At 44.4% G+C, this 22500-nt stretch overlaps 1 protein-coding gene across 1 annotated transcript in view; it reads right to left on the bottom strand.

Annotated features, from left to right (window-relative positions):
• LOC308312064 (protein sidekick-1-like) overlaps positions 1–22500 on the bottom strand; it is a 313497-nt gene that overhangs the window by 33476 nt on the left and 257521 nt on the right. Inside the window, exons 17-21 of the mRNA XM_080758887.1 lie at positions 20594–20775; positions 17676–17791; positions 12746–12941; positions 9535–9633; positions 4641–4832 (exon numbers count right to left, since the gene is read on the bottom strand). Of these exons, the coding sequence (XP_080615013.1) occupies positions 4641–4832; positions 9535–9633; positions 12746–12941; positions 17676–17791; positions 20594–20775 (785 nt within the window). The remainder of the gene's footprint in view (positions 1–4640; positions 4833–9534; positions 9634–12745; positions 12942–17675; positions 17792–20593; positions 20776–22500) is intronic.

The raw sequence follows: 22500 nt of genomic DNA, 5'->3' as shown, positions 1-22500 counted from the left end.
TCTGTTGTTCAGATGTCAGCGTTCAAATGCCCTCCACCTCCCCGGCCTCCTCCTCCGTGGCATTAGTTCTCTAATGGGTGATTCTGTGATTATACATGTGATTGTACTATATGTGGCATCTAGTTCTGTTATGGGCAACTGTGATTATGGTGTGTTTCATGGATTGTATTATGACCATGTGATCTCTTCAGTATCTATGTGATATATGGAATGCATTGAAGGTTATGCTGTTCATGTAATGTCTTTGTTATGCTCTGCGCTGGGGGTCTGTTGTTGATATCAGAGCTGTGTCTCGGTACACAGATAATCTGAGATATCAAATGTGATATGATATCAGATGATATATGATATCACATGAGCAGAGCCACACCGCCATACTAAATGCAATAGCTTTGCAATACATGGTTAACCCATTTAGGCCTGACCTCGAAATTAAAAAAAATAAATACTCCAGTTTTCTGAAATAAATATTTTCACTATTTTTCAAAAATAGCAGACCTACAAGCTCTTAGCGCGCCACTCGAGCTTGTAGATCTGCTCTTTTTCAATAGCAAAATTATAACACAAGCTACGTCATAGAAAAACAAGCCCAAAGTCGCTTATAATAAGCAAACGTGGCAACACCGACAAAGACAGACCGTACTAGCAGTGTGTAGTGTAACGCTCGCTGTCACAGCAGTGTGTCGAACGTCTTGACACATGGCCTCTCATACGAGAACCACACATATATAGTAACTGAACAATGGAGTCAATGAACGGCTAGGTAAAGACCACTTCAGGCCTATGAATGTCTCAGTAACCTATAAGCCAGCAGGATTTATGATGTGCCCATTTATATTACAACGCCATTTCATATCCATTATGCGGGAGACGGACAGGCAGCTGTAATTGTTCTCCCCGCGAGACAAAGTGCTCAGGTCGGCACGGCCGTATCTATAGTCCAACCTGTATGCTGTACAGTATATCACTGCCGCTACAGTACATCCCACCAATCGATCCAAATCTAATCTCTATAGGCTACCTGTTTACTGGGAAAGTCCTGGGGATTAGGGATGTAACAATACATTTTAAATTAATCGTTGGAAAAGGAACCGGGGCACAGTGAAAGCAGCAGCAGCAGCACACCACTTTACATTAATCTACACACTTTAACCCATATACTGCCCCCTGCTGGACGCAGAGCCAACCGCAGACTGCCGAGCCCGTTTCAATGTAGTGCACGCTGGACTGGCATCCTGTCTGCGCGTCCATCTTTAATGCTAAATAAATAGCGTCAACCGTCAATGCTATAGCGAGCTAAAATAAAGCCATCCTTGCTCTAGAAAGCGCCAATGTTTCCATCTAGACCACCGGATAATCAGCAAAGACCTCCGAACATCGCACGTTTCATCCTAACCACGGAGAGCTCCTTAGATTTCGAGTTATTCAGCTTTTTGGTCAGCCTGTATAATGGGAGGTGGACGGCAGCGCGGTTGCGCAATCCGGTCTAGGATCGCTAAAGAAGGAAAAAATAAATAATAATCAGCGATCCGGTTTGATATCAATAATGAAGCTTATCAGATGGCACATTACGCCAGAAGCAGTTGCTGGTTGGATTCCTTATGACGGAACGTTCCGCCGGGAGCAGTAAGCCTGTTAACCCACACACCATCTCTTTCCTAATTTAATGTTCTCTCCCCACAAAGGATCTTTAAACTCTGAAATGTCTGTCCACAATATAAAGAAATATTCTATTTCATAGAAGGATTGTGAAGCGAAGTTAAATTGCTTGTCGTCACCGGCTATAGCAAAATGACAGGCTTAAAATCAAATCCAGATAGGAGCTGTAATTGGATGACAGAACAATGGAATGGCCGTACACCAATTTCAAATTAAAATGAAACAGGCCCTGCTCTGCCCTGTGGGCAGCTATTTATTTTAATTGCCTCGATCATCCATTCAGAATGAGTGCCCACGTAGACGACCACGATGCGCCTGAAGTAAAGCACAGAGGTTAGAAACAACGAGCTTCCGTCGTTTGGATTGTGATCATCATCCAGTGATGACTTTCAGGGCCTGATTATTAAAGATCGTTGATTGAAGCCAAAAGTGTCTGTCTGGTTTCTCAGTTTGGCGCCGGCGGTAAACATCATCAACTGAAGTTTCCCAGCACTATAGACCACGATGCAACAATCAATAACAGATGAAACAATCAACGTTTCATAGAAATTCGGATAAAACAATTTGATTTGGAGCCACTGTGACCGCATACGCTAGTGAGACGTTTATACAACTGCAGCTTTCAAAAAGCCAGGTGAAAAAGAGATTTGTCTGGTCGAGTGTATATGGTCGCTCCGGCTGACAGCTTGTTCAATGGACTGGACATTAGACCTTGGCAGATGCATTTCAGACTCGCTCTGAGGGATGTGAGCTGAATTCTCGGGGTGCTCTCACCTCACAAGTTAACCCATTCTGGGCGGAAACACCTTTTGGTGTATTTTTGAAAAATCGAAGAACGACTGACATAGAAGCATAGCTTTTTCAGAAAACTGTCAGGATGTAGAAGACATTTTTTGAATCTGATCTCAGGTCAAAATGGTTTAAATAAACGAAGGCTTGTTTCTCTTAATGGGATTCATCTTATCAAAAGCCCATCATATAAAGCTCTCTGCTCCACATGGTCTTAACTCTATCATCGCCATGACGTCTCACTTCAGTTCAGTCCCACTTTACTGCCACTCACTCTCAAAACGCATGTTTGGTTAAGAAGACCCGTGGGGATATTGGGACTTGCACGCATACCAGCACATTCCATCCAGACCCATCTGGTGTGTTCCGTTTGATTCAGGCATTAACAATTGGCAGCCACTCGTGTTTGCCTGAACACAATAATTAGATTACAACTCTGTGAACTTCAAATGAGAACGTCTGTCAGGCAACAAAATACTCGCCCCCGGAACGATACCACAGTACACACATGGCCATGTTCATTAAAATATAAGCTATTGTTTTATTCAGTGTAATGTATATTTGTGGACACATCAACTGTCTCTCTCTCTCTCTCTCTCTCTCTCTGTGCTCCCGCCGTTGGTCCAATTGTAACGTAGAAACTTTGATATGAGCTTCATATGCCTGGCTCAGATGGCGATACTCCCTCAGCACCATGAATACATGAATATATAAACAAGCACAGCAGCTGAGGCCAATGAATCTCTCCCTCTCACCACCATCCATCCTGAAGTTCTCTCCTCTCCCGCTCAATTTTCCGTCTTTTGTGCCGTCTTTTGCTTTCATGAATTAATGAATAACTTCTGAATCGAAGATGTGTCAGTATCCGTCTCGCGGTGCCCTTTTTTTTCCTCTTCCTCTTTTGGCCTTTACTCATAAATTAGTCATCTCAAAGTGAAATCTGCTGCATTATCTGTGTTTGACACCCCCCCCCCCCCCATACGTTCTCCTCCTGCCTCAGTCCCCCTGCGAGCCTGTCTCGCTTTCAACACAGATTTTGTTTTTTACGTTTTAAAATTTTACACAAGGAAGTATTAAGATTTCTTCTTTAGATCCAACTATTCTGTTCCCATGATACTTCTCTTCTTCCACTCTCTGTTCTTAACTTTTTTTATTTTTTAGTTCTCTCACTCTCTCTATTCCCAATTTCTCCATTCTTCCATTCGGCGTTAATCATCAGCAGCAACAATTGAGCCTTGGCGATGGTCTAATCGACTGTAAACATGACAAGCCATGGTCCAATCGACTGTAAACATGACAAGCCATGGTCCAATCGACTGTAAACATGACAAGCCATGGTCCAATCGACTGTAAACATGACAAGCCATGGTCCAATCGACTGTAAACATGACAAGCCATGGTCCAATCGACTGTAAACATGACAAGTCATGGTCCAATCGACTGTAAACATGACAAGTCATGGTCCAATCGACTGTAAACATGACAAGCCATGGTCCAATCGACTGTAAACATGACAAGCCATGGTCCAATCGACTGTAAACATGACAAGTCATTGTCCAATCGACTGTAAACTTGACAAGCCATGGTCCAATCGACCGTAAACATGACAAGCCATGGTCCAATCGACTGTAAACATGGCAAGTCATGGTCCAATCGACTGTAAACATGGCAAGTCATGGTCCAATCGACTGTAAACATGACAAGCCATGGTCCAATCGACTGTAAACATGGCAAGTCATGGTCCAATCGACTGTAAACATGACAAGCCATGGTCCAATCGACTGGAAACATGGCAAGTCATGGTCCAATCGACTGTAAACATGGCAAGTCATGGTCCAATCGACTGTAAACTTGACAAGCCATGGTCCAATCGACTGTAAACATGACAAGCCATGGTCCAATCGACTGTAAACATGACAAGTCATTGTCCAATCGACTGTAAACTAGACAAGCCATGGTCCAATCGACTGTAAACATGACAAGTCATGGTCCAATCGACTGTAAACATGACAAGTCATGGTCCAATCGACCTTAAACATGACAAGTCATGGTCATTGTAATTACATTTTAATGTATGTAGGATTACACAAGTTACACTATAGTGTGGTACGTGGCATGCATTGACAATTGATATGGCAAATGTCCAGTGAACTGTGTGTGTGTGTGTGTGTGTGTGTGTGTGTGTGTCAGACCTGGTGGGACCCCGGTGGAGATGGTGGAGGTGGTGATCAGGCCCAGGCCGGCGGCCGTCTCTGCTGCCACCTGCAGGCTGTAGGAGGTGATGGAGGTGAGAGCGGTCAGCTGGTACTGCAGGGTGGAGTTGGACAGAGAACGCTCCTCACGGCTGGAGTTCACTCCTGACTCCTCCCACCACAGCACGTAGCCTGCAGAGACCATGCAGGAGAGCGCACGTTATAATGCTGGCACGTGCACCTAAGGCACGGAAGCACGCACGCGCACACACACACACACACACACACACACACACACACACACACACACACACACACACACACACACGGGGTAACTACAGTTAATGCTCCTTTCTGTCCCCTTGCATCTTCACACTCATACATCACTCCATGCACTTCATGTGTGTGTGTGTGCGTGTGTGTGTGTGTGTGTGTGTGTGTGTGTGTGTGTGTGTGTGTGTGTGTGTGTGTGTGTGTGTGTGAGTGTGTGAGTGTGTGCATGCGTGCGTGCGTGCATGTGCAAGGCCCTGGAGAGAGTGAATGGTCCCTCATCTGTCTCTCTGTTCAGCAGGTGTTAGATGAAAAAACGGGTTGGAGAGAAAAGACTAAATGTACAAGGTGACCTTCCTCTGTGTGAGTGTCTATTTATGTGCACGTCGAGTCACCAGTCCTCTGTGCGTGTCTATTTATGTGCACGTCCCTTTAAAGTCACGGCAGACTTGTCGTGTTGTTGTTTGGGTCCCTGATGAGCATAGATCCTCTGCATCAACCACAGAATTCTAAATTTCCTCACAGAAAGCAATGTCCTGAGCAAATCACAAATTGGCTTTCTACCGAAACATCGCACAACACTCTCAACACCCTAATTGACAACCAAATAAACAAAAACAAAAGCTAATTATTCTCCTGCTTTGTCAACTTCAAAAAAGCATTCGATTCAATTTGGCATGAGGGCCTGATGTACAAACTGTTGGAAAGTGGCATTGGGGGGAAACCTATGACATCATCAAATCAATGTACACCAACAACAAATGCGCAGTTAAAATAGGCGAAAAGCACACAGACTTTTTCCCCCCAATGAAGAGGTGTTAGACAGGGATGCAGCCTGAGTCCAACACTCTTCAACATATATATCAACGAATTAGCAAAAAACGTTTACAGTCTACAGCTCCAGGCATCCCCTTGGCAAACACTTTTCGCAGATATCCTGCTGCTGCTGCCTCCAACCAAGGAAGGACTACAGCAGCAACTTGATCTCCTACACAGATTCTCTCAGACATGGGCCCTGACAGGGAACCTAACTAAGACTAAAATCATGATATTTCAAAAAAGATCCAGCCGCCAAAACCATCACATTTTCCTAAATACAATCCCACTAGAACAAACAAAAAACTATACCTACCTTGGCCTAAACATCATCAGCACAGGGAACTACAACCAAGCTGTAAAGGACCTGAGAGACAAGGCAAGAAGGGCATTCTATGCCATCAAAAGAAACATCAAAATAGACATCCCAATTAAAACCTGGCTTATAATACTGGACTCGGTGATAGAACCAATTTCCCTCTATGGTTGTGAGATCTGGGGACAATTAGCAAACCATGACCTTGAAAAATGGGATAAACACCAAACCGAGACCCTACACACAGAATTCTGCAAATCCATTCACCGTACCCAGCGAAAAACACCAAATAATGTAATTAGGACGATACCCACTCATAATCAAAATAAAAAAGAGAGCACTTAAGTTCTACAACCACCTAAAATAAAGTGACCTAGATGCACTCCATAACAAGGCACTCGCACACAGCAAAACTCTAGAGAGATCCCCACTCAGCCAGCTGGCCCTGGAACTTCGGGCCCTAAGCAGAGAATACGCAGTGGCAGAATACCTGAGCACCGTGACTGACCCAAAACAAAGAAAAATCTTAACTAGGTACAGACTCAGTGAGCACAGTCTTGCGATCGAGAAAGGCAGTCATAGGCAGACCTGTATCCCGAGAGAAGACAGACTATGCACCCACTGCACACTAAATGAAGTGGAAACCGAGCTACACTTCCTAACTATCTGCCCATTGTACCAAGACATCAGAGACACATACTTCCCACAGATTACAACCACACACGGAGATTTTGAAAACATGACCAATGACGAAAAACTCCCATATCTTCAGGGCGAAGTACAACAATGTGCAAACACAGCAGCAAGATTTGTGAGTTGCTGTGATAGAAGAAGGATATCAAACGAAACACAACCACCCTAAAGACTAATCATTGTGTATATTCCTGCGCTATACCTGCATCCTGTGATCTTGGTACAAATTGATCTATTTGAAGATTCTGACTTTCAAATGTACATCATTTTTGTTTTGATTGTATTGCTGTATTGTGCTTTCTGCTATAATAATAAAGCCCTTTGAATTGAATTTAAATTGAGTATATTGATGTTACAACAGACATGGCATACACACACACACACACACACACACACACACACACACACTCCCTGCCCACTTCACCAGTCTGGGGTGGTTTAAAGTAGAGGAGAGAGTATCCCAGTTTAAAATGTGCCTTGTTCACAGGATTAGAAATAATGTAGCACCAAAGTATTTCAGCGACTACTTTTCAAAGGTTAGTGATACCCACAGGCACTACACAAGAGGTAGCCCTACTGATTTTAAAACCTGCCATTTTTACAGCAATATGGGAAAGTCATCTTTCCTATATTCTGCAGCAGTTCAGTGGAATGGCTTGCCTTCCAGCCTTAAGCTGATCAGTTCCTTCGAAAACTTTAAATGCACATTAAAAAGATGGTTGTGGCTGATAACATGACCTACATTTTTAAATCCCTACTGACCTTTTAGATTAGAATAGGTTAAAAAATAAGACAAAAAAACAAAATAATCTAGTTTTTATTGGTTATTGGTTGGGGTTTTTTGTACTTTGTCTGTGTTTTTGTTTGTTGTTGTATGCCTTTGTCTCCTTCCCCAAAAGGTCAGGGAAAAATACAAATGGTATTTTGTTTGTGTCTGTTTTGTTTTGTTACTCCCCATGTCCCCTTTCCCCAAAAGGACCACCCCGGAAACAAGCCTAACGGCTTTCTTGTGTCTGTATGGACGCACGGACGCACGCACGCACACACGTGCAGGCGCGCACATGTAATTGTCATCACCAGTTTGTCAGGTTAAGCTGTGCTAGTGCCTATAGCTGCACACATGGTGTAACTTGGAAAATTAGTTTTGGGGTAAGTTCTACTAAGCTTTTTGATATGCTATACACGCGTGTACAAACACACACACACACACACACACACACACACACGCGCACACGCGTGCACAGAGTGTTGTGAGGCGTAGGATGAGAGCATGTTGGAGCTAATGTGAGGAGACAAGCAGCATGGAGAGAGGATTAGTGGATGATGAATCGACGCTACAGGGACACAGTGTCGAACAGAGAGGGGGGGGGCAGCCATGCCCATGACACCCATATACACTGTACTGTATGTACCACATACAGTGTGTGTGTGTGTGTGTGTGTGTGTATACATATACAGAGAGGGCCTCCACCACTGTGGGTGGAGGCCCCAAGCCTTGCTCAATTGCTGTTTCACCTTGGAAGAAGAAAAGAAAAACGGGAGGAAAAGAGAACAGAGCTCTGTTCGTTGTCGGCCATTAATCATTTCACAACTATGAAGCTTGGCCGTATATCCGCCGTTCAACCATTACACCATTCACACGGGAGCGCGGCTCTCTGCAGCGGCAGTTATGTCAAGACTCATTACATATTACGCCGTTGGACTCCGGCAGAAACCACTTATCATCATAATTCAACCTTTTTCCACAAATGAACGCCCAATGTATAGTCCTCATTATGGTTATGGCTGTGTTAGAACGACAGTCTGAGGTCCGTCGTCCGCCCTACTTCCGTGCACCCTGCTCACCCTCAGCCTGAGCTGAGGGCCTCACCCTGAGGGCGAGAAGGTTGTCTTACTGGTATACTAGAACTATAGAGGGTATGCGGAAGTTCATATAACCGGAAGTTATGCAGGAACACCTACTGAGTGGCCAATCCACCTCCATTTTACCAATCCATAGATCCAAACAGAAAAGTCCCATCTGATTGCATTGAACAACGTTAAACTCACTTTTCCACTTGATTTGCCACTCAATTTGCAATTAACAATTTAGGCATTTAGCAGACGCTCTTAATCCAGAGTGATTTACGAGCAAAACATGGCAGTACATCAAATACATACAAATAGTCATCATGAATCATACCATACGTAAGCTAAGGAACCCAACAGTGGAATATCTAAGTTCTAAATAATGAAATGTGTATATACACTATAGAGTGCGATATATCTACATAAAATGCTTTCTACGTATATTGCATAAGTTGAGCCTTTGCATACGCCTGTAAGGTCGTCGAGGCTTTGCCACTCACTTAATGCATGCGCATACCCACTATACTAGTTGGGGCCGGTCCACGGCCCTTACAGCTACTGTACAGTACAGTCGTACAGACACGGAAAATAGAAAAAACATTCTAGCAAATCTGCAGTATGGTCGCCTGGCCGGCATTGGCGGGAGACAGAGAGGCTAGAGGTGAGCTTCCCTATACCTTCCAAAACATAAACAGTATGATAAATGGTGCGTGGCCAAGGCTGAGCAGAACACCAAGGACACTGTCCACCTCGGCCAAACAGTCTGTACATACAGTACTGCTGCGCCAGCCGTGGCCAGGCAAAGCCATGCCTATACAGTATACACTGTATATCAAAAGCCATTCCGACCATTAGACTGATGAACAGGCGCAGAGCCCCGCTTCACACATATTTAATGTATTTGCTAAATAGTTACTGTATATCGATTTCAAATCATTGAATCGTTCTGACCTGTAATAATGCCGTTCTTGTCTTTAGGCTCCGTCCAGCTGACTCTGAGTGACGTGTCCAGGATCTCAGTGAAACTCAGGTGGCTCACAGGACCGGGAGCTGAAACACAAACGCACACACACACACACACACACACACACACACACACACACACAGCAGTTAAACTTTACGACTGTAAACACGTTCAGTGTTTTTCCACAGTCCATACATTAATGTCATGCAGGTGGACAGTACATGTGATATGTTGGATCTGTGCACAAGGGAAATTATTCTCCAACAGGCATGCACGGACACACACACACAATTATTTGTATAGAATTGAGTCTACAGGCTGAACCTTCACACACCACTCTCTAATCACATCTGCATTGACAAGACACACCCAAGCACACGCACGCACGCACGCACGCACGCACGCACGCACACACACACACACACACACACACACACACACACACACACACACACACACACACACACACACACACACACACACACACACACACACACACACACACACACACACACACACACACACACACACACACACACACACACACACACACACACACACACACACACACACACACACACACACACAGGCCTGTCATTTCTCATTGCATTCATGCCTCCTTTACTCTTCTCCCTAGAGCGATTAAGCCATTCATCTGAGACATTCAATAAAAGACGCGTGCATGTACACACACACACACACACACACACACACACACACACACACAGACACACGCAAGCACGCACATGCATGCACACACAGACAGATATTGATTGGGTGAGTGTGGCAGGGTTAATGGTGGGTGTAATTCTTGCTTGATGATAGCTTTGCGCATGTCTTTCTCTGTGTGTGTGTGTGTGTGTGTGTGTGTGTGTGTGTGTGTGTGTGTGTGTGTGTGTACATGTGCGAGCGCGCGCATGCCTTCTAATACCTCTATTCCACAGGATAATTACGAGTTGGTAATGATTGCTTGTCTGCCTTAGGCTGTTGTGTTCATTTGATGGTATGAGGACAAGTGTGTACACACATGTCTGGTGCAGAACCCATTATGTTTGTCCACGGAACAGTAGCCTATAAATATGTCTGTAAACACGTTAATCACTGTCCTTTTTGCTTTTAGATAGAGAGAGAGAGAGAGAGAGAGAATCGACTGTAAGAAGAAAAATAGAGAGAGCTATAAAAGTGGAAATTAGTTTCTTTATTGGTACAGAGAAACTGTGGTAGAAAAAAATATAAAAATGACTTAACGGATCAATTCCACAATGTAGAAATAATAATAAAAAATGTACCAAAAGTACCAAAAGTAGGCTATACTCATTATGCAAAATGCCCCATTTCGTACAGGTATACGTTTCCTGTACGAAAGTGAGCTGTTTTGTAATGTTTTGTATACTTGTTTTGTAATGTTTTATAAAAAAAAGAATCTACACAGTAAATAGTATTGACATTTTCAAGTATGAAAGAAACTTAAAGATGGAGTGCCACAATTTTTCCAGTTTTCCATGTGTCTATGAGGTGACAGTACTTGATCATTAGACACCCTGAAGTCGTTTTTATGTGCAATGGTGTATTAACTTTGTATTTAGGGTTTCTTATGGAGGCCGAACCCTTGACAGTCAAACGGGCCAATGAAATAAACAGTAAATATAGTGACATCACACTATTAGCCCTTCCCCTAACACCTCCCCCTTTATCATACAACTACAGCTGTGGGTGCGGTTTCAGTTCAGGTGGATCACCACCCATCACCACCCACCAGGCAAACCAGGCATACTTAATGAACTGGTGGGCGTGTCCACATAAAAGCATGATTTTAACAAATACTGTACACTTTTTGGAAAAGGTTCTTCCTTCCTTATATTATTATAATAATACCTGATGATCCTGTTTTAGGGTGGAAAAAAATCGTGGCACTCCATCTTTAAAACTAACTAAAACAGAAGGGAGTGGAGTCTGTGGGACTGTATGGCAGTGAGGGCTGGATACGCCACGTGAAAAGACGTCCGTTGCGATGTGAGAACGTGAACGACGACAGCCTCGTTGCCATGGAAACAGGAACCATGGCACTATGTAACTTTGGTCAACTGTCGGCAGTGGTGCGTTAAGACACAACTTATAAATAGCCGATCTACAAGCTCTACAACGTTGTGAGCTTGTAGATTGGCTATACACTGTGCTTCCCTGCAGCGCATTGCGGGTGGTTGCGTATTATATCAATTTAATTGATTCATTAATGCGGCCCGGATAACGGGCGGATTAGAAACATTGGGGTGACAAAAAAGCTCATCCGCAGGTCTCTGCTATACATCTGTCAATAAAGCCCAAAACGTATTTAAAAAAAAAACAAGAGAGAAGTGTTTGTGTGAGCGGTGACCACCACGCTGTGATGTCATGTTGTAGTTTTGGGGGGGGTCACTTTATCACCTAAAACTGGAGTATATGAATAGGACTTCAAATCCCTTACATTATGCATAGGTGTGGTTTGGGGATTACATTAGTGAAATCAATCAGCATGCCATTGCCTTTCAGAGCACGGTCTCCTCTGCTGTTGGTGTGTGAATGTGTCTGTGAATGTGAAGCGCTTCGGATGGATACGGAGAGAGACGGAGAGATATGGAGCTGATTGATGCACTGACACATCACAGATCACAGGATAGCGCAGACAATTCACCATTCATCAGCCTTCTGATTGGTCCCTGACTATAACTACCCAACCAGCAGGCTCTTTCTGCCTTTGTTTTCCGCCCTGGTTCCGCCTTGTTGTTTATGTTGAATTTGGCCATACATCATTTTTGGAAAATACTAAAAACTAAACCCGGTCACCATGCTGCACCTATGATGTTCCTTTTTTTTACTGACACCAAGTTTAAAATAAGAATTGAATGCACAGAATATCAACACCTTATTTCAATGGTATAATGGATGGAGAGAAAGGATTTTAGTCCAACCACGAAACGGCAACCAATGGGTGCGAAGAGGGGCACAACCATGGGCGGGACTTGACGAAGGGTGAATTGTTCTCTGTGGTGTATTCCTATGTTAATCGCACATCACCAGTGTGTGTGTGTGTGTGTGTGTGTGTGTGTGTGTGTGTGTGTGTGTGTGTGTGCCTGTGCGTGCGTGCGTCCGTGCGTGTGTGTGTGTGTGTGTGTGTGTGCGTGCATGTGTGTGCGTGTGTGCGTGAGTGCGTGTACGTACTGTCCTCGTGAGTCTGCAGCAGGGTGGGGGTGCTCTGGGGGCCGTCGCCAGGTGTGGTGAAGCAGAGGGCGGAGCCAAAGTACCAGGTGAACTTCCTCAGTCCACTGACCATCCCCGTGTGGCGAGCGCCGGGGTAGTCCGGGGTGATGGTCACTACGGTGACGTCCTCGGGAAACCGCTCCGGCCACAGCCGCAACTGACCAGGGGGGGGGGGGGGGGGGGTCAGAGAGAGGTGCTGAGGTGAGGCGTAATCCTCTACTCCGCCGTCGACATTAAAGGCTCATACATAGTCTGGACTTTTGGTGGTGGGGTGACCACCGAACTACAACATGACGTCACGAGCCGCGGTGAAGAGCAAACCACCGCCACCGCTCCAGCCCTTCTCTCTGTTTTTACTCACCACCGCTCAACGTTATTTCAGCTCCGGTGGTCAGCTCACCACCGGAGCAGTGGTCAGCTCACCACCAGAGCGGTGGTCACCTCACCACCTGAAAATCCAGACTATGAATAGGCCTTCAGAAGAGGCTGTTTGTGGCGCTCACTCACAGCGGCGGCATGCTACCCACATGCTACTCAAAACAAAACAAACGCCTCGCGGTGCCTCAGGCAGCTTCAGTACGTCGTGCAAGTTCATTATGTTGATTCAATAAGGCCGGCCTTGGGCTATTAACCAGAAAGTCATTATTTTGGACAGCCTTTTCTCAAACTGAAGGATTTGCGCTATAGGCTGGTATACGTATGGGCATTTTGATAAATCTTTTCAAATTAGGCCGCCACCCAAGGACCCGTTGTCATAAATGTTTCATATCGCCGAGAAGATAAATCACGTTACGGCATTGTCAAAACAATATGCCCGCTTTCTCCAACTAAGATTCTGCATTTGAGTAGAGGCTATATGCAATTATGTATGCGACTAGTTGAAGAGAAGTCCAGCAAACAAATAGTCATACTACTTAACATAACATTATCATATCACAAATGCAAGCCAGTGGCTCGTTATTTGCTCAAAGAAAACAAAGAAAGTATTCAGAGAAAAGGCAAATATTCAGGAAAAATAGAAAAACAGAAATAGAAAAACAACACAGAAACCCCCCCCCCCCCCTAATGAAAGATCCATCTGTCTCTGGCTGGTCTTTTATATTTATATTCAGCTCCACGTCAGTTCACTTTGCATTATTGCTTTAGCCCCCCAAAACAACTCATTGAAAACCATGCACTCATATTATTCATAGAGATAAGCCACAGGCAACGCTGTGAAGTCGTTTCCATACTGTTCAATCTCACCCTGATGATAACGGGGCAGAATGGGAACTTTTCATGAGAGTTCAGAATGGGTTAATGAACAGTGCATGTTGACACGTCTTCTCTGACATTTGGGAGATAATATCCTACTCAAGTAGAGGTACTGTTAATTTACTTATATATCACACACACACACACAGGCACGCACGCACGCACGCACACTATACCTGCTTACTTTGTGATAGTGGGTTGATCTCACCTCTAGTAATTGTAATGTTAGTCACTTGGTTCTTCAGTGGGTTATGTTACTTTATGTACATTTAAGTACAGTATCTTCTTAGTGTACAGCACATATATGGCACTGCATTGTACGTTTACAGCTTTGGTATAGAAATACAGACAAAGCTTAATTTATACCACTATGGGGAAAGGCCAAATCGAAGCTCTCTGGTAATTAAATAAACAGATTTGTTTACATTTGCATGTTAATAGCGATGTTTATGTATGAATAAATACAAAATGGTGTGAAGAGGACACACATTTCCCATGGCTGCGTGGAGACATGTGGAACCCAGCCAGGCCTGTGTAGATCTTCAACAAACATGAATAATGGTAATGGGGAAGTTGAATTAAATAACGATGCGATGGGGATCAGCGTTTTGGTCAGACTCAGAAGTCTACATGTTGAAACCGCTTGCATTTAAAGTGTGGAGGCTTTTAGCAGCTCTGCCATGGGAACCAGATGAATCCATGGGCTCATCTTTGATCTGCTTTGGCAGATACGTCTGGCCCCACTCCCGCTCAGCCAGACCTCGTCCAGTCAACCGAGCCGGGCTTGAGTGGGGCCAATCAGACACGTTGATCTGTAATACCAGGCGGGCCGGGTCGGACACGATGACTGACATACTGTATGTGTCCGGGTCCATCGAAGCTCAACGGACCACAGAACTCAGGTAAACCGTCAAACTATATAGAATGCACTAACTATTCTGTCTGGTAACTATAGCTATAGCGATGATGATGATCCAACATGAATCTCTAGAGTTACTGCATTGCCGAATTCCTGCCACAATGTCTTCAGAAGCACAATAAAATGTGTAACATGTGTTTGTGAATTGGTCATCTTGGTGATGCCAGGCCTTCGAGCATGACGATATAACAAAAGAATGGGGGACTGAACCAGTATAAGGCACCGCTCCACTCCAATGTTACAGTATGTCTGTGTGCATAATGTGCCTATCAAAAAGGATAGGCACTATATAAGCTACGACTTCAGCCTACACCTTTTCCGGTCGAAACATGTCCTGTAAAATGCTTTTGCTGCTGTAATAATCATGTACATGTTGTTTTAAGACCGAAATAAAACTATTCATTCATTCATTCATTCATTCAGCATCTTTGAAGTTGTCGGCTATTCAAATGTCACAACTGTAACGCCTCGTTACCAAACTGGGAAAAGTAACTATAGGTACGGTAGGTCGTTAATCGTTATACCACAAAAAAGTAGTTAGTCAGTCGGCGTCAAAGCGGAAGAGTTCCTCAGTGCATGCAGGCCTTGTCTGTGTGCTTTCCTCCCTGCATTGAGGAGGATAATACTGAGCTAATTCACTGTATTGTGTGTAATCACTGATCTGTGGGGGGATGAGATGAGATGAGGCTTTGCTTCATATCCTCGCCTAATTAATATTATTATCTACTGGCCTGATGAGATGAGGCTTTGCTTCATATCCTCGCCTAATTAATATTATTATCTACTGGCCTCCACCCAGCACAACACACACATGCACGCGCACATGGACGCACGCACGCACACACACAGGCACACACACACGAACATCTGTTAACATGGAAGAGTATATGAGTGCACTGGATGGATTTCTATATTCTTGCGACTTGTTTACAGGTGCAGATGAGTAATACTTTCATTCATGAGCCTGATTGTTGTCTGGGTTAAGTAGCTATATTTAGCGATCTACTCAGTGGAGGATTGCACCACCCCACCCATGCCGTCAGGCCTCGGTGCTAGCTCAGCCACTATAGTTTTATTTCGTAAGTGAACTTACAGGATGTAGAATAGACATTTGTAGCACCCCGAGATATAATAATGCTTTGAATGGGCCCCGCTGCCACGTACGGCTTGCAAAGTGAGACCGAGTAAAGGTCTCTGTCGTAGAACTGTTGTAACGCTGTGTGATCGTGATCATCTGACAGGCAGGCCGGGTCCCTGGAGTCACGGGCAGGGGTGAATTCATACCCCCCCCAACTCCCCCGGTATAGTTCCACGCCTGGATCTACTATACCAGTGGCTCTGAGGCTGTGAAGCCACATCTGAAACAGTCTGTGTTTGGCATGGCTATAAGATCTAAGTCATCTTTCTAAGGCAGAGTTTCTATAGAGGCTCCCCCCCCCCCCCCCCCCCCCGGTTGAAAATGCCAGGGCGCCTGGGAGGAGCGCCGCTTTACATCCATAATATAGTCTCAAAGGACAATCTTAAATCTTCACACAAAAGATATAACATAGCTGAATGAGAGCAGGACCAATTCATAACATCCTCTAAATATATCAATTTAGATTATATTACTGTATATTGAACCCTCTTTGAAAGGACCACACTGGAAATAAGCCCTCTGTCTTTTCAATGATTATCCTTTCCACTATTATTGTATACACGTGTATACACATCCCCGTTTTTAACGATTTCCATTACTGTATATAATAGTCACATAAAAAAAAAGGCTTTTAAACGTTTTTCACCAGAAGATTGCTTTGGCCTTTTTTTCCCACCTTTGTTGCACGCAAATCAATAAAGCTTTGACTAGGAGCTCTGTAAGCTTTCAGAGTGCAAAGTGCCTCAAGTGGATGTGCTAGTTCTATCTTATTTTATAAGATCTTTGATAAACCTGCAAGCTTTGCTGACACAAAGACTGTCATATTATGAAGTCCCCGATGCAGGACTCACTTTGAGAACAAATGTGCTACAATACAGTGTAGCTATTACTAAAATACTAAATGATACGGGTGCTTTTCCGGATTGAATTGGTGGTATCCAGTGATGGCAAAAAAGGTAGCCTACTCACATTTTGTACTTAGTAAAGTAAAAGTATCAATATTGCATAGCATAAATACTCACTTAGGTAAAACTCCGGAATTCAAAATAGAATTATAGAAGTACCAAAAGTAGAAAGTACTCATTATGCAGAAGTTTCTTTTCAAATGCATAAATTGTAGACAAATCTTTCATTTTCAAAAGGCCTGTTTTCTAATAATAATCAAAATCTATAAGGTAACTATAGTCACTAAAGTTTTCAAATAAGTGTATTGGAGTAAAAGTACAATATTTGCCTCTGAGATGTTTTGGAGCGGAAGTCAAAGTTACTTCAATATACATTACATGTATTGACAATTGGGAATACTCCAGTAAAGTAAACAATAATGTCTATTTGTCTATGCAGATCTACAAGCTTGTAGGTCTGCTATTTTAGAAAAAAATCAAAGAACGACTGACATAGAAACACATGCTTTTTCAGAAGACTGTCAGGATGTAGAAGACATTTTTATAATCTGATCTCAGGTCAACATGGGCCTTAGATAACAGAGGCATCGTTGTGCCTTCCTCAGCACCTGGTCGGTGTGTACAGTACATGACGTTACTGTACATCATGGTCCATGTAAAACCAGGTGAACCTACCTTGTATCCCTGGTTGATGCCGTTGATGAACTGCTGTGGGGGAGGGTTCCATGTGTACCGGATGGTGGTGGAGTTGATCGCTACGACCTCCACCTCCTGAGGGGGCGCTGTTGGAACTACAACACACACACACACACACACACACACACGCACACACACACACACACACACACACACACACACACACACACACACACACACACACACACACACACACACACACACACACACTATTTAGACATTGGGCCCTAATTAAACCATCTTAAGTTATGAACCGCATTGGGGCATATCCAACTCCACTCGTGTGCATTAAAATGTTTAGTCTCTTTTTTCCCCTCCTACTGCCTAGAAGAGTCAGGTGCAACTGGCCTCCACGGATCGTGTGTGTGTGACTGTGTGTGTGTGTGTGTGTGTGTGTGTGTGTGTGTGTGCGCGTGCGAGTGTGTGCACGTGCGTGTGACTGTGTGACTGTGCGTGCGTGCGCATTCTATGGTGATTATAGTCTAAAGGGGTTTATGCTAATGCTGGCGAGGCAATGAGCAATAACGCACTGCGGCATTATGGGAATGCCCTTTACATCTTCCACATGGAGTCAAAGAGGGCACGCACAAATTGTCCTGTTGAAATGTGCTACAGTATGCGCATGAACGTGCTTTGCCTTGTACAGTACAGATATGTACGACAGAGAGAAAGACAAACCGCTGTAGCATACGTACGTCTAGACATACTGATATCAATATTCAAGGTTTTCATATTGATATTAATGTCTAGACGTACCGCATGTGCATCAAATATTGATATCAGTAAATGTAGACGTATGAACGCTACACAGACAGACAGAGAAGAGAAGAGAAGAGAAGAGAAGAGAAGAGAAGAGAAGAGAAGAGAAGAGAAGAGAAGAGAAGAGAAGAGAAGAGAAGAGAAGAGAAGAGAAGAGAAGAGAAGAGAAGAGAAGAGAAGAGAAGAGAAGAGAAGAGAAGGTCAGATTCATGCAGCCTTTTTCTTTAAACCACCATTGGAGCCCGACTCCCTTTTCCAAGTCCACAAACCTGTCACAAAGTCTTGTAATAACGACTGTGTGAGTTCATTGAGAGCGCGTGTGCGTGCGAGTGTGCATAGTACTGTATGTGTGCAGTTGAGACCATCTTTGATAATTATAATAACAATAATAGTATCAAAGTAAAAGCCTGTTGAAAAAAGCCAGCAATCCATTAAGTATAGTTCTTAAGATATGATCAAAGTGTCAGATGGTAGCTGCGCCTATTAGTGCAAAACAAATAGCTTAAGTCTAGACCTTGGAGTGACAGGCCAGCATTTCCATCAGTAGTAGGATTACTATTAATTACTATTTTACATTTCATTTCTTTCACATTATTGATTTGTAGGACTCGGCTGACTAATGTTAGTGTTTGGACATCGGCATGTTTAGTTGTAAAGATGATGTACAGGGCGACGCCAATCTCACATGTGACAGAGTGTGCGTGTGTGCATGCGTGTGTACAAGTTTGTGTGTGTGTGTGTGTGTGTGTGTGTGTGTGTGTGTGTGTGTGTGTGTGTGTGTGTGTGTGTGTGTGTGTGTGTGTGTGTGGACCAGGAAGGTCCAAATGTTCAGAAAGGGATCTATGATGATGTCAAATCAAAGAATAACGTCCAGTCTGGAACTTGGCGTTAGACATTCACCAGGGCAAACATATTTGACCCATCTTATTTCTCCTGATTAAGGTCTAACGACTATAGACTATATTTAATGAAGAACATCCTTTTTGAAAGGGGTGTCAAAAAAATCGATTCAAATTAGAATCGCGATTCCCGTTATGATCTTTTTTTTCTGGTTACAGTTACAGGAGTTTTCACTACATGGTTTTTTTTTCACCCTAATCACAGTAAACATCATGTCTTCAGTCATTTTCAAGTGACTGTAGTATAGTCACTTCAGTTGGCTGGAGTAGATTGTGATGAAATCCTATGTATTGAATCGAGAATAATTTTGAATAGAGAATAGTTTTGAATCTGGAAAAAAAATGCTTTTGAATTAAAAAAAATATCGTTTTTTGGATTGAGAATCGAGTCGAATCGAATCGTGACACCAATAATCGGAACCGAATCGAATGGTGGGGCACCCAAAGATTCACAGCCCTATTGATCAACCTCTCGTACCCAATAAGCTAAACCTTGCAAGGTCTCCATTGTCAGCAGGAGGGAGGTTTCATCTGCACCACCGCAGTCATTAATGCCAATCGATGTGTTGTCACTGTTACTTGAGGGTGGCATATATAATGATGCTCTCAGAGTCCTGCTGAGGCTCCCGAGGCGGACACGTGCCAGTCGTCTGTTTGTTGGTGTTCCTCCTACTCTGGATGCTGTTCTTATAGGAATCTAATGTACAGTTTTATGATGAGGTTGAATGACTCAAAAAACGAAATCATATTATGGCTACTTTGGCCCCATGCCCAAGAAGAGCAGCATCAGTTACTCCTACCTCCTGCTTCTGGAAACACTGGAGAGAGTGTCTGTATGTTTTCTTTTAGATTTTTGTTGCTGTTTTTAGTTGTCTTTTTCTGTTGTATTGTCCCCTGTATTGTTGATTGTTATGGACCATGTATACAGTAGTCTGAAATAAAGACTCACCTGCCAGTGAGGAGCCCCCCACCCAACACTCGCCCGCCCCCCAGTCGTATATAGGATTACACGCAGTGACGATTCGGCGCCCCGGCGTCCCTCCCCTCCCCCGCGGCTTGCTTTTAACAGTAAAGTGGACAAGGAGGGATCCTTCACCACGCAGTGGAACGACCTCAAAAACCAGTGTCAAACTGACAACCGACCTGAGGTCTCTTGAACAGCAGACGAAAGCTAACTAACGAGCCCCTATAGAGGCTCGTTAGTCTAGAGCGCGTGCAGCCGTGCGCCCACCCACCCACCTCCTTGCAGAGTGTACTCGGTGACGGGGGCGCTGTAGACGCCCAGACCGGCGCCGGTGTAGGCGGCCACCTGGATCTGGTACTGGGTCCAAATGATCAGGTCCGTCAGCAGGCAGTAATTGGTCTCCGGGCTGCTTATGTTCTTCTCCTGGTAGTCCCCCGGCAGGCCCGCGAGGCGGTACCTAAAAGCACGCACCGCACGCGCACGCACACGCACACGCACACACACAGACAGAGACACACAGACACACAGACACACACACAGACACACAGACAGACTGTGTTCACATGATGAAACAATTCACTGCATGTGCACTGCTCATTCCAACACCAAGCTGTTTAATCAAATCCACGAGCCAGTAGTTGCTGTGGACTCTGGAGACTAGATTTTACCTGTCATTTGCTCTTTTCGTTTGCCTTCAAAAAACATGGTAAAAACGTGGTGTTGTCGTGTGCGTGGGGGAAGTTTAAAATTGCTGCACGTCAACAGCTACTGTACATGTCTCCCCCGGCATATCAGACGCATCGGTCTGGTGCTCGTCGCGGGCGGAGGATGAATGAATGCCCATTTGTCAGTCCTCTTTGAATTGCCGATTTCTCACTGTCGACTTTTCTTTTTTGCCGGCCATTCTGATTCACGTCGTATAACGCTATAGAGGCTTCTACGGTGTAGCTAACGGCTGGCGAGACTAAACCATAGCAGACTGCTGCCCAGCTGAAAGTACAGCAGCATAGGGTTGTCATCTCTCCTCCGTCGGAGCTTCCAACGACTATCCATCACAGTTATGGAGACGACAGCCCACCCAAAGAGGAGAGACGGAGGAGCAGTCGCACGTTGTTGGTGTGCAATGGAGACAATGGAGCATTTTAAATAATGGCGCCACGGTAACGTCTGGCAGATAATACGAATATAAAATGTTACGAAAAGTATTACTTTTTGCCCGTACATAGTCAGGAGACCGCTGTGATCCGGACCCAAACTGCGGACTATTCTACAAAACTAGTAGTTCTCACATTTTTCTAAAACGTTCAAAAATAGCAGATGTACAAGCTCGCAAGCGTGGCACGAAGTGACGCACCGCACCGCACCGTAAGCTTGTACATCAGCTATTCTTGAATAGCCAACGCTAAAATCTAACATGATACAGGTTCTTCCAAGGTTTGCTCTATACTTTCAATTTCAACCTGCAAAATGCATTTTTAGCTGTTGAAATTCTACTACTATTGCAAAACTCTGCTGTTTGCAGAATTCTCAGCATCCCCGTGAGGTCGAGGGCTCAGACTTTTCAAACTAACGACATAATACAGCTGTCTGCTCCGGAGCCTATAGATGGAGGACGTAATAACACTTACTGTAGATATCACACATAATCTGAAAGGAATCCAAGTCCAAGTGTCAGCACTTTAATATGGTACCTGTTCACTGGCTATTGCACCAGCCTGCCGGCTGAGTCAGCTCACACACACACACACACACACACACACACACACACACACAGAGAGTAGGCAGAGGCCACGGCAGACAAAACCGTTGTGTCTGTGTAGTGGAGACAAGATCAACTTCTCTCGCTCTCTCTCTCTCTCCCTGACCTACTGAGTACTGACACCTTTACTGGGGGGCGAGAGAAAAGTCTGCTGTCCGATGAAATGGATGGAGGGGGAGGGGTACGGAGGAGATGAGAGGAATGGAAAGGAGTGTGTGTGTGTGTGTGTGTGAGCATCCGCAAGTGTGTGAGTGAGTGCTTATGTTTTGGTCATTTAGTCATTTTAGTGTCTTCGTGTGTACCTGAGCATGTATCCGCGCAGCACCCCGTTGAGCTGTGTGTGTGCGTGTGTGTGTGTGTGTGCGTGCGTGCGTGTGTGTACCTGAGCACGTATCCGCGCAGCACCGCGTTGAGCTGTGTGTG

Source organism: Protomyctophum bolini (assembly GCF_963924005.1).
Source record: "Protomyctophum bolini genome assembly, chromosome: 3".
NCBI classification, from domain to species: domain Eukaryota; kingdom Metazoa; phylum Chordata; class Actinopteri; order Myctophiformes; family Myctophidae; genus Protomyctophum; species Protomyctophum bolini.
The sequence above is the reverse complement of the archived record's forward strand: the minus strand, read 5'-3'. Positions and strand labels throughout refer to the sequence as shown.